We start from the raw sequence: 11,616 nt of genomic DNA, 5'->3' as shown, positions 1-11,616 counted from the left end.
TTCCTGACATGAGTTTGGTGATTAGAAATCTGCAGCGAGTCATCCCCATCAGGAGAGCGCCCCTTCGCAAGAAGGTCGAGATCGTAAGGAGTATTTTAGGAGTGCAGAAATTTGACCTTGCAATCATCTGTGTTGACAACAAGAATATTCAGCACCTTAATAGAATCTACAGAGAGAAAAATGTCCCAACCGATGTGCTTTCTTTTCCATTTCATGAGGTAAAAAATACGTTCCTCTTTTTGTCTAGCCTCCCTTCCCGAGTAAATTTCCTGGGTTAATTACATCACAGATATGATTTTCGATTTTAGTTTTGAAAACTTTCAAATATGCACAAAAGTAGAGCAGTACGTTAAACCCCTGCCCAGCGATGGCCATCACAGAGGCCACAGGGAGCGGCCCCCAATCGCCCAGGGGCCTCAGTTCCGCTGGTGGAGCCAACAGAAAGAGGAAAGTTGACTAGAGTCCAACCTCTCCCCTCATGATGCTATCAGTGAATTGAAAGAGAAGTGAAGTGCTGCTGCAATTTTGTGATTCGTTAATGAATTTGGATTGGAAAAATTAACACTGAAAAGAACAGCCTGGGTGAATAGTTTCAGCAGATACAATGTGGCAGCTCTCAGGTGACTGTCTACATTGTGTCAGTTATTCAAGGCTTCTCACAACATCAGTAGCAGCATCAATTAGAGCAGACCTTTTGGAAAGCAATTTGTCGATAAACTTCAAGAGCCTTTAAACAGGATATTCTTTAATCTGCTCCTGTCGCGCCCGAGAAACCGAGAAAATAAAAGACTGAAGAGATAAAATGCTGGCGGCCGTGGCTCCCACCTGTAATCCCAGCATCCTGGGAGGCCAAACCAGAAGGATCCCTTGAGCTCAAGAGTTTGAGACCAGCCTGAGCTAGAGCGAGACCCCATCTCTACAAAAAATACAAAAATTAGCCGGGCATGGTGGTGCATGCCTATAGTCCCAGCTACTCAGGAGGCTGAGGCAGGAGGATCGTTGAGCTCGGGATTCTGAGGTTGCTGTGAGCTCTAATAACACCACAGCACTCTAGCCTGGTGACCGAGTGAGACTCTGTCTTAAAAAAAAAAAAAAATTAAAATGCTGAATACATAATGTAAAAATGTATTAAAACATTCACTTACTGTTCTCTGTAATAGGAACAAAAATATCCAGCCATAGGCAAAGGCAACTGGCTTTAGTGTAAATAGCCCTCCACTAAGCGGACTGGTCTTTACTGTCTTTATGCAGGAAAATGTAAAAAGACTATTTAGGACAAAATATCAAGCAGAAAGAACAGAAATATAAAATGGTGTCCTTGTAGAAGTTGTGGATCTGTGAGATTCTGTATTAGGAGGGATGACAGAAATGGAAAGTAACTCATTTGACAAGATCCTGTCGACCTAAACAACAAACAGAGAGAGGCTCTCTAAGAGGAAATTACGTTTGTTTGGAGATGGAGCGTTGCAGTGAGAACATCTGCCATAGTGAACACGTGCGTGCTCAGGAAGGTAAAAGAAGACGCAGGCTTTTAGAGGAAGAACGAGAAGGGTTGCGTAATTGTTTAGAGGTGCTTATCCTGGACTGCAGAGGTCGGTGTCAGTGTGAGATTGCGCCGGCAGCTGCTGGGCTTGTCCTCGCGGAAGTGTGTTTGTGTGAGGCTGTGACGGCCGTCGTGCAGCTGGTGGTTTTCGCAGAGTCTTTGAGAGAGTTCGTTCTCAGGCGCGTCCGCGTGAGAATCCTCTCTTCATAGCCTTTCCCGGCTCTATTTGTCAGGGGCTTTTTAGCGCTAGTGGCTCGTTTTGATTCTGACAACCGTCACAGTGGAGACATTTAGGTCACGTGTGTGCGGTGGCTGTGCAGTCCACCCCCACGGGCCCACCCTGCTGTCCCGGCCTTGGACTTGCAGCTTGACAGTGATGTGGTCAGAGAGCAGGTGCTTGTGTGCCTGGGACCAGCGAGCCAGAGTCTCCAGGGCGAACTTGAACCGCGTCCGCCTGTGGTTGTGGGACCACCCAGCTGGGTCCTTTGCCCGCTGCACAGACCACACCAGCTCACTGAGACAGCAGGGGTCTCGGCAGAGAAAGGGTTTAACGTCACAGGGCACCGAGCGAGGAGGCGAGGGGAATTTCTCAAGTCTGTCTCCCTGGGAATTTGGGGGCCGGGGTTTTTAAAGGTAGTTTGGTGGACAGAGCGCTGGGGATGAACACACAGGTTGGGAAGCAGAAGTTGTCTTCTTGGGCTGAGTCAGTTTCTGGGCAGCGGGTTGCAGGGCCCGTTGAGTCAGTCCCCATGCACAGCCCCTGGTCCCCCTCCAAATGCACAGTCTGAAGGTATCTCAAAGACCAGCCTTAGGTTTTACGATAGCAATGTCATTTATAGAAGTGACTAGGGAAGTTACGCATCTTACGCCGGTCAGGGATACGTGACTCCTAAGCCGTAAGCAAGTGCAGGGAGGTGAGCTAGGGACGGGGCTGGCTCACTCTTGGCCGCGCCTGCACGGCTGCCGAAATCAGACTCCACCGCCATGCTGCTCACGGCCCTACACCACGTTCACACGTGTGGTTTCAGTTGGGTCACTGTTCCTGAGGTGGTCTCTGAGTCTGTTTTTCCTCGTTTTCAGAATCTGACAGCAGGTGAATTTCCACAGCCTGCTTTTCCAGATGACTATAATTTGGGAGACATTTTCCTGGGAGTGGAGTACATCTTCCAGCAGTGCGAAGAAGGTGAAGATTACAATGACATCCTGATCGTAAGTGGGGACACAAAATCACATTTCCTGGCTAACGAGACACGGGCCGTGCAAGGTTGAGAATACGACCCCCGCGTCCACACTAGGGCCACAGGTTCCAGGGGGTTGCTGGGGAGAACCTGCAAACGGGGGCACACAGGCCGGGCGGGGCCGGCATGCCCCGGGCCAGTGCTGGGGGAAGGAGAGGACACAGCGGGAAACACAGAAGCCCGGGGGAGCCTTCTCAGCCCTGCGGAGGAGCAGGCTGTGCTGCTGAGACCCGCCAGGTCCGCTTCTCACTGAGCTGCCAGAAGGTGGGGTCAGAGCCTCCAGGACCTTCCAGATGTTTCTCCTCAGCTTGATGCAAAAAATAAAGAGCCCCGTGTGACTGAGTCCTGTCTGCCTCGCCCACGGATTCACCTGAGCACCTTCCTGCGGCTGAACAGCTGCCCCTGACTCGTCTTTGGGGACCCCAGTGCTCCCGTGTGACTTGAAGCTTCCCAGCCGGGCGGCACGAGAGGGCATGACCTCAGCCCAGGCTCCCTCGTCCTGTCAAGGGAGGTGGCCCAGCTGGGTTCAGCCCTGGGATCTCTGCAGGGAGTGGGGACGTGCATGGCTCCCTGGTCTGCCCCTGGCGTTCCCTCCTCTGGCCCAGAGCCCTTCCTGTGGGCTCCCGTCACCCTGGGGGGGCCAGCCCGGCACCCCAGGACCCTGGCTGCTTTGCAGCTGCGCCCTCCATCTTGCCTTCCCCTCCTTGTCCTCCCTGTCCCACTGGGCCTCACCAGCCCCCAGCACATCCCGCCTGGGCCGGCCTCCTCCCTTCACCCCATCCCAGGGGAGACCTTGATCTTCCTACAGTGACAGTCCCTGGTCTCTCAATCCCTGAAGCCCACCCACGTGGGGTGGCCTCCTGCAGGCTGGGGCCACCTCCAGTCTCCAGGGCACCTGCCCAGAGGAGCAGCCCTTACCTGCCGGTTCACAGGCCTTCCCTCCTCCCCCGCTGCCGCTCTGGGCTCTGTCCTGGAGCCCTGCCCTGTGGGGGGAGATGGCCAGTGGGTCCTCCCCTGCCAGCAGCTGGTGCCCCCCTCTGCCTCCAAACCCCTCTGCAGAGCGTCCAGTAAAGTCGGGGTGTGCTCGAGGGCCCTGCCCCCTGCTACTCTCCTGCCGCCCCCCACCCTTCCCAGCTGGGCCTGGGGTGCAGGCTGTGCCCCCTCCCCTCTGAGCTCCGGGAGGCCGGCCCCCACCGCCCCACTGCCTGTTCCTCTCTCCCGCTGACTGCTTCATTCTTCCTACACGAACCCCTCCTGGCACTGCTGGCAGGTCCTGGGCAGCTCCCTGCTCCGAGCCCCCTCTGTGGGAGGGTTTTTCCCATTTTAGACGGGAGGGGACACAGGCTGAGTCCCACAGGGTCCTGCCCCAGCGTCCCTGACTCAGGACAGCTTGGGCCACTGCGTCCTGCCGCTCACCAAGAGCAGCCCGTGACGCCGGGGTGCTCCTGAGGGATGGCTTCTGTCAGATCCTCCCCTGAGCCAGTGTTTTAACTATTCTGACAGGTGGCTGCCACCCACGGACTCTGTCACCTGCTGGGCTTCACACACAGCACGGAGGCAGAGTGGCAGAAGGTAGGAGCCCGACGACCTTCCCACTCGAGGGGGTGTGCCTGGGTGGGCACCCCCAGGCCTCTGCCCAGCCCTGGACCTGAGGACCCAAGGCCAAGACCCAGGCTTCCGCCTTGCCCTTTGTGAAAGACTCACAAGTGTTGGTTCTAAATGTCCGCAGCTCCCCAGATGCGCTTAGCTGTATTGTGTGTTCACCATTGGAGGGAAGGCCTGAGCACTAGTGCTTAATGTTTGGTCCAAAAGCTTAACATTTAGAAAATCTTTACAAAAGATTTTCTCTCCAGGGGCCCTCCCTGCCCGTGGCTTGGTGCGCTGTGCACAGGTGCTGGTCTGAGGTGAGCAGAACCAGGTCCCGCCTGCGGGAGCAGCGCCGCCAGGCGGAGGTGCTTCCCAGGAGACGGCCCTAGGGTTGGGTGCAGGCTTGCTCCCTGGGGCCAGGCCCAGCGCTTCCTCCTCTCCCCCAGATGCACCGGAAGGAGAAGCTGGCGTTGGACGAGCTGAACCGACGTGCGGGAACCAGGCTGCAGCCCCTGAGCAGGGCCCTTTTCTGATGCCCGACGCTCTGGACAAGAGGACGGGCTGGGGACGGGCCCAGGCTGGGAGCTCAGCTGGCCATCGCTGTCCTGTGGGCTGCGGAGGCAGCAGCCGGGTCGGGGCTAAACCCCTGAGTGGAGCACTGACGCACAACAAATTCCCACTCCTTCCTCGGTGTAGGACACGAGATGGTTTTAAAACTTGTAGAATTGAGAGAACATATGAACCTCATTCTCCTCTCTAGGCGTCTACTGATCTGTCCTCGGAATCCCAGGGCTCTGGTAAAGAGGCTCGTCTGGCCCACCTCTGCAGCCTGCTGGGGGGCACGGGCTGGATCCCGCGGGAGGCGCTGCCCTGCTGGGCCCACCCCGCCCTCAGCTCTTTAACCTTGAGCCTTCTGCCTAGTGTTGAGGCCCAGGCTGCCCAGCCAGTGACCAGGCGGTCCGAAGACCATCAACTCTTGCCACATTTCTTCCCTCAACTAAATAATCATGTTGAGAAATAGAACCAAAGAGAAAAGCCATGTTAAAAAAGTCAGTGTGAAAATAGGATATGGTGTCAGACCTTTAATTCATGCTTTTGTAACAAGAGCGCCGTCTCTGGAGTCACATCCCGAAGTGCACAGAAAGATGGGTGAGAAGCAGACGTCGGCCCTGCAGCTCCGCGGGTTCAGGCAGAGCTCTGACCTGTCCATCCAGGTGGAGTCAGTGGTTCCCACCCGCAGGAGCACGCGGGGGGGACGCCTGCGCGCGGCTGAGCGGCAACATCTTGCCTCCCACCTGCAAGGTTCCAAGGATGCAAAGGTAGAAACAGGTGCCTGCTCCTGAGGATCTTAGGGAATGAAAGAATCTCTCCTCAGAGAGAGGGAATGAAAACTTACACATGATACTTAAAAACAATATTTAAATAAAAATAACATTAAAAAGCAAGGGGTCGGGAGCAGTGGTTCATGCCTGTGATCCCAGCACTTTGGAAGGCCAGAGTGGGACGGTCACTTGAGCCCAGGAGTTGCAGACTGGCCTGAGCAACATAGTGAGACCCCGTCTCTACAGAATTTTTTTAAAAATCAGCAGGGCGTGGTGGTGTGCCAGTAGTCCCAGCCACTGGGACTGGAGGCAGGAGGGTCCCCTTGAGCCCAGGGGTTGGAGGGTGCAGTGAGCTGTGATGGCTCCACCAGACTCCCGCCTGGGCAACAGAGCCAGACCCTGTCTATAAACAATAAAAGTAAAACAGCACAGGAACATAAACCCAGCCCTCGGAAAAAAAAAAATAACAAAAATAAGAAACCCTGACAGGGCGGAGGGAACACACTGGGGAGAGGGAAGCTCCTTCCCCCTGGTCCGCTGGAGGGTGAGTTCCAGGAAGGGAACTCCGGGCACCAACCCGCGCCGGGCAGGTGCTGTCCACGCGCGCGCACGCACACTCACGCGCACGCGCACACAGGGAAGCCGCGCACGGCCTGCTGTCCTCCTACGCGAGCGGGGACAGGCCCCCGCTTACCTGACCTTGTCTTTGGTGCTGCCCATGGGGACTGGGGTGTCTCACTTTGCGGCTAAAGCTACCGATCTTTTCTACTACGGCCCCTGAGCCACGTCTCTCTTAAATTCCCCCTTGATGAAGTCCCCGAGTTTCACAAGATGGGCAGAGCCCGGCCCCGCCCACCGCGAGGCATTTCCCGGCTCCCGCCGGCCGGGTGCGGACCGAATGGAAGACCCCGCCTTGCCCGGCGGGCATGCGCAGGACGCGGCCCTAGCGGAGGCCGGGGGTCCCCGCCGCGCGGCGCTGGGGCTGAGGCCGCGACCTTGGGGGGACGCGGGGTCTCTCGGGCTCCCCAGCGCCCCGCCCGCGCCCCCGGGGCTGGGATCCCCGGACCTACGCGCTCAGGCGGGCCCCGCGGAGCAGCCGTTGCGCGCGCGGCGGTGCTGGTGCCGGTGCCGGTTTCGGTGCTGGTGCTGTCGGGGCGCGGCGGGCGGCCTCGGCCTCGCGGCCCGCGGGACGGCGGCTGGAGCCCACTGCGGCCGGTCCGGGGCGCAGGGCGTGAGGACGGCCCCGCCCGCCCCGCCCGGCGCCCCCTGCGGGAGTCCGCCCCCGCGCCGGTCCGACCCGGGGTCCCGGTGCCCCTAGGGGAGGCAGCTTCCCGCCCAACTGCGCCGCGCCGTCCCCGTCCGGGGCGGGGCTGGGGGCGCCGGCGCTTCTCGGCGGGCCACACACGGAGTCCGGGGTTACGCCCGCAGAAATTCCCGCGTCCTCGGCGGGGGCGGGGCCCTCGGCCTACCTGCGCGGCGGGGCGGGGCAGGGCCTGCAGCAGGAGCCCGTGCGCCAGGATCTGGTGCGCCTGCGCGCTCTGCAGCAGCAGCGCGTCCACCAAGCCTGCAAGGAGAGGGCGCGCGACAGCTGTGTGCCACCGCGGAAGCAGGCGGGCGTCCCGAGCGCCGGAGGACACGCTGGCACGCCTGTGCGCACGCGCGGGGCCCTGGGGCCTGTGGCCAGTTCTGCCTTCCCCAGCGGCCGGGCTGCAGGGTGACCCCGGAAAGGAAGGTCCCTGTCTCAAGGCCCAAGACCCCAGCTCGGCCTTATGTGGGAAAAGGTCTTCCGGATGTAATCAAGGATCTTGAGAGGGGGCCATCCTGGGTTCCCCAGGTCGGCCCTGATGCGGCGAGTGTCTCTGAGGCGGCAGAGGAGACACACAGGGAAGAAGCCGCCTAAGGAAACGGGGGGGCAGCCTCGGTCCAAGAACAGCTGGAGCCGGGCCGGAGCACAGCCCTGCCCACACCTGATCTTGGGCTCCGACCTCAGAGTTAAGAGGAAATAAACTCCCGTTGTTTTAACCCCCAGATTGTGGTGCTTTGTCACGGCGGCCACAGGAGCCTAACGCACTCGCCAGCACTGGGCACCATGACACGTCGTGACTTTGGACAGCGTGGTGGTTAAACATGGGCTCTTTCCACAGCACCTAGACCCGGGAAATACGCAGTCCTGTTGGGTGAACCCAGCGGATCGACTCTGTGTGAAACTACGCCAGCGTATGCTTTCGAGAATGTTTTTAGAAAGCAGAACTGGAACGACGATAGTAACATGAAAGTCAGGGGAAGGAAGGTGGGAGCTGAGGACCTCAGATCCCTTTATTACTGGGGAGAGGAGGCGGCTCGGAACATGTGCGTAACTTTACACGGAACAAAGCAGTCTCCAAGGCGGTGTGCTAGTACTTGTGAAATTTCATGTACTTACATTCAAATATTTGATCCAGTTGGAATTGGTTTGGGGATAAGGAGTGGAGTAAGGGATTCAAACTTACTTTTTCTAAATAGGTAGCGACTTAGTGAGTATTTACTCTGTCACCACGGACTTTAAGTGCCGCGTTTTCGCCCATGTGGCCCAGGCGCACACACAGGTGTCTCGGTTTGCTTTGAGAACCTGACAGACTGCCACTTAAGTTCACCTGGAAAAATCAACAAGCGATGTGGAAAGACAGGACCTCCACGTGCGAGCACACAGGCCGTGCTCTCTGCCATGCCCGAGCTGCTCCGCGTGGACGGGAGTGTGGATGGCGCGCCCTGCTGCGTGGGGCCGGGCCAGGCCTGGTGTGTACGCGACGTACGGTGGAGCAACAGTAATTCACCAGGTGGCGCTTGGTGCTGGGATGGACAGGTCACTGGGACAGGACCGAGAACACCTCTCCGATGACTCTGCCATTCTACACACAGGTCTGTCCCTAGACTCCCAGCACCATCGCTCATTGTAGGAATGCCAATTAAAACCACAATGAGCTACCACTACATCCCTGTTAAAATTGCTAAAATTAAAAAGACTGACCATACCAAGTGTTGGTGAGGTTATGAGTAACTGGGACTCTCAAACGCTGCTGGTGAGAATGTAAAATGGTATAGCCGCTTGGAAACAGGTTGGCATTTCATAAAAGTTAGATATACATCTGCCATACGATTCAGACGTTCCACTCACAGGTATTTATCCAAGAGAAATAAAAGCATACGTCCAAAGAAAGACACATGCATGAATGTCTATAGCAGCTTTTTCAGTAATAACCAAAAACTGAAAACAACCCACGTGCCCGTTGCTGTGGTTTGAATGTCCCCTCCAAAACTCATGGTGAAACTTAACCCCATGTGTCAGCTTTGAGAGGTGGAACCTTTAAGAGGAGATTGGATGCTGAGGGCTCTGCCCTCGTGAACGGATTAGTCCACGCATGGGTTGATGGATTAGTGTTGTAACGGATTAATAGGTCATGGGGAGGGGATCTGGTGGCTCTGTAAGAGGAAGACAGACCAGAGCTGGCACGTTAGCACACTCAATCCCTGCCACGGGGTGCCCTGCGCCACCTTGCACTCTGCGGTCCCCACCAGCAAGCGCTCACCAGACTCAGCCCCTCGACTTTGGACTTCCCAGAGTCCATCACTGTAAGGAATAAATTCCTTCTCAGTATCAGTTTCAGGTATTCTGTTAAAAGCAACACAAAATGAATTTAAGACATCCATTAAGCAGCGAATGGATAACAAACTAATCAGATACCCACACGATGGAACACGGCTTGCCAACCGGAAGGATCCACCTGTTGATACCCCAACAACAGTGATGGCTCTGAAAACAGTTACGCGAGTGGAAGAAGCCATACCAAAAAAGAGTACGTTCTGTGCAATTCCATTTATACAGAAATCTGGGAAATGCAAACTAAGGCATGGTGACAGAAGGCTGCTCAGCAAGTGCTTGAGGGGGTCAGGAAGGAGGGATTAAAAAGGAAGATGAGGGAACTTTGCGGGTGATGGAGATGTTCACTCTCGTGATTGTAGTGATGGTTTCACAGATACAAATATATGTTAAAACTTGTCAAATTGTACACTTTAAATAGGTGCAACTTATTCTGTCACTTCAATAAAACTTTTAAAAATCAAATATTTAAAAGTTACTTTTTAGTTTTTATTTTCTGAGACAGGGTCTCACCTCATTATTGTCAGGACTAGAGTGCAGTGGCTGCATCATATCTCCCTGCAGCCTTGAACTCCTGGGTTCAAGAGATCCTCCTGCCTCAGCCTCCTGAGCAGCTGGGACTACAGGCGCCACCACACCTAGCTAAATTTTCCTTTTTTTTGCAGAGATGGGGGTCTTACTATGCTGCTCAGGCTGGTCTCAAACTCCTGGCCAAAGTATTGGGATTACAGGTGTGAACCACTGTGCCCAGCCTAAAAGTTATTTTAAAACAAGCAATTTTGGCGGGCGTGGTGGCTCATACCTATAATCCTAGCATGCTGGGAGGCCGAGGCAGGAGGATTGCTTGAGGTCAGGAGTTTGAGACCAGCCTGAACAAGAGCAAGACCCCATCTCTACTGAAATATAGAAAAAAATAACTGGGCAACTAAAGATAGAAAAAATTAGCTGGGTGTGGTGGCGCCTGTAGTCCCAGCTACTCGGAAGGCTGAGGCAGGAGGATCGCTTGAGCCCAGGAGTTTGAGGTTGCTGTGAGCTGTGATGACGCAACAGCACTCTAGCCCAGGCAACAGAGTGAGACTCTGTCTCAAAAACAAACAAACAAAAAAAGGCAGTTTAATCACAGCTTTTGTATAGCTAATAATTGGAAGAGTTGGAATTGGAGCTCAATTCTTTCAATTCCTAGTCTCGTCCTCTTCCTTATACCTTGTTTTCTTCCCTCAGAGATACCCTTCATATAAGAATTTCCTGAAGTTATTTTCGTGTTGAGTAGCCAAAACATTAAATAACTATCGTGCTTACAAAAATATTTTCCCTTTCAGTAGAAAATTTCATGAACCCATAACAATATTAATATGGAACACTTACCTTCCTTAATGCTTTCTGACCTTGCAGTAGGGAAGGCCTGGGGAGGAGGAATCTGTGCTACAAGCGGCTGCTGAGGCAACTGCTGAATGATGGTGGCCGGAGGCTGTGGGACCTAGGAACAGCCAGGTGATTAGCTACCTGAATGTGTCCTCAGAGAAAGTTTTCTACAGCATTTACCCACTCACCATCCACCCACCCACCCATCCATCCATCCATCCATCTATCTACTTATCCAACCACCCATCCACCCACCTATCCATCCATCCATCCACCCACCCACCCATCTATCCATCCATCCATCTACTTATCCAACCACCCATCCACCCGCCCATCTACCCATCTATCCAGTCATCCATCCATCTAACCATTTATCCAGCCAGCCATCCACCTAGTCAACCATCCATCGGTCTATGCATCCAACGAGAACTCTAAATTATTAAGCCCAGAGGTTAAATACAAAGATATTTGATCTGGGTATCACTGAGGACATAGTATTAATATTTTTACTGTTTCCCACATTTCCTATCTTCAGCAGAGTAAGCTAATGCCTGGTTTCATTAATCCTGCTTTAATAGAGGCTTCCAACACTTGGTATGGTCAGTTTTGGTTTTTTTCATGTCAGATGGGTAACGTGCCAACATCGGTTGTAACAAGGTTTGAGGGATGCACATGTCACACACGCATGTGAACACCCAGTCATCATGCTTATGAACTAGAAAGGATCAATCTTTCTGATTTGAGCCATTTTAATAGAGAGGTAGTGTAGCTCATTGTGGTTTGTTTTTGTTTTTGTTTTTGTTTTGTTTTTTTGAGACAGAGTCTCACTCTTTTGCCCGGGCTAGAGTGCCGTGGTGTCAGCCTAGCTCACAGCAACCTCAAACTCCTGGGCTCAAGTGATCCTTCTGCCCCAGCCTCCCGAGAAGC

General features: G+C 54.6%; 1 protein-coding gene across 1 annotated transcript; it reads left to right on the top strand.

The window, feature by feature from the left end:
• Positions 1-6: 6 nt before the first annotated feature.
• On the top strand, positions 7-5,409 carry YBEY (ybeY metallopeptidase (putative)). The gene is made up of 4 exons (XM_012652683.1): positions 7-218; positions 2,624-2,752; positions 4,285-4,353; positions 4,815-5,409. Exons 1-4 carry the CDS (start codon positions 9-11, stop codon positions 4,899-4,901), a joined length of 495 nt encoding a protein of 164 aa, XP_012508137.1. The 5' UTR covers positions 7-8; the 3' UTR covers positions 4,902-5,409.
• The last annotated feature ends 6,207 nt before the right edge of the window (positions 5,410-11,616 follow it).

The sequence above is a fragment of the Propithecus coquereli genome, unplaced genomic scaffold, assembly GCF_000956105.1.
Source record: "Propithecus coquereli isolate 6110/MARCELLA unplaced genomic scaffold, Pcoq_1.0 Scaffold399, whole genome shotgun sequence".
Taxonomy (NCBI): domain Eukaryota; kingdom Metazoa; phylum Chordata; class Mammalia; order Primates; family Indriidae; genus Propithecus; species Propithecus coquereli.
Note: the sequence above shows the minus strand (reverse complement) of the source record. Positions and strands in the feature narration are given on the sequence as shown.

Excerpts from the sequence above, each read along its gene's own strand:
- YBEY (XM_012652683.1), top strand. The coding sequence starts at position 9 with ATGAGTTTGGTGATTAGAAATCTGCAGCGAGTCATCCCCATCAGGAGA. Across the intron at positions 2,753-4,284 it reads ATTACAATGACATCCTGATC|GTGGCTGCCACCCACGGACT; the intron begins GTAAGTGGGGAC and ends CTATTCTGACAG. Across the intron at positions 4,354-4,814 it reads CGGAGGCAGAGTGGCAGAAG|ATGCACCGGAAGGAGAAGCT; the intron begins GTAGGAGCCCGA and ends CCTCTCCCCCAG.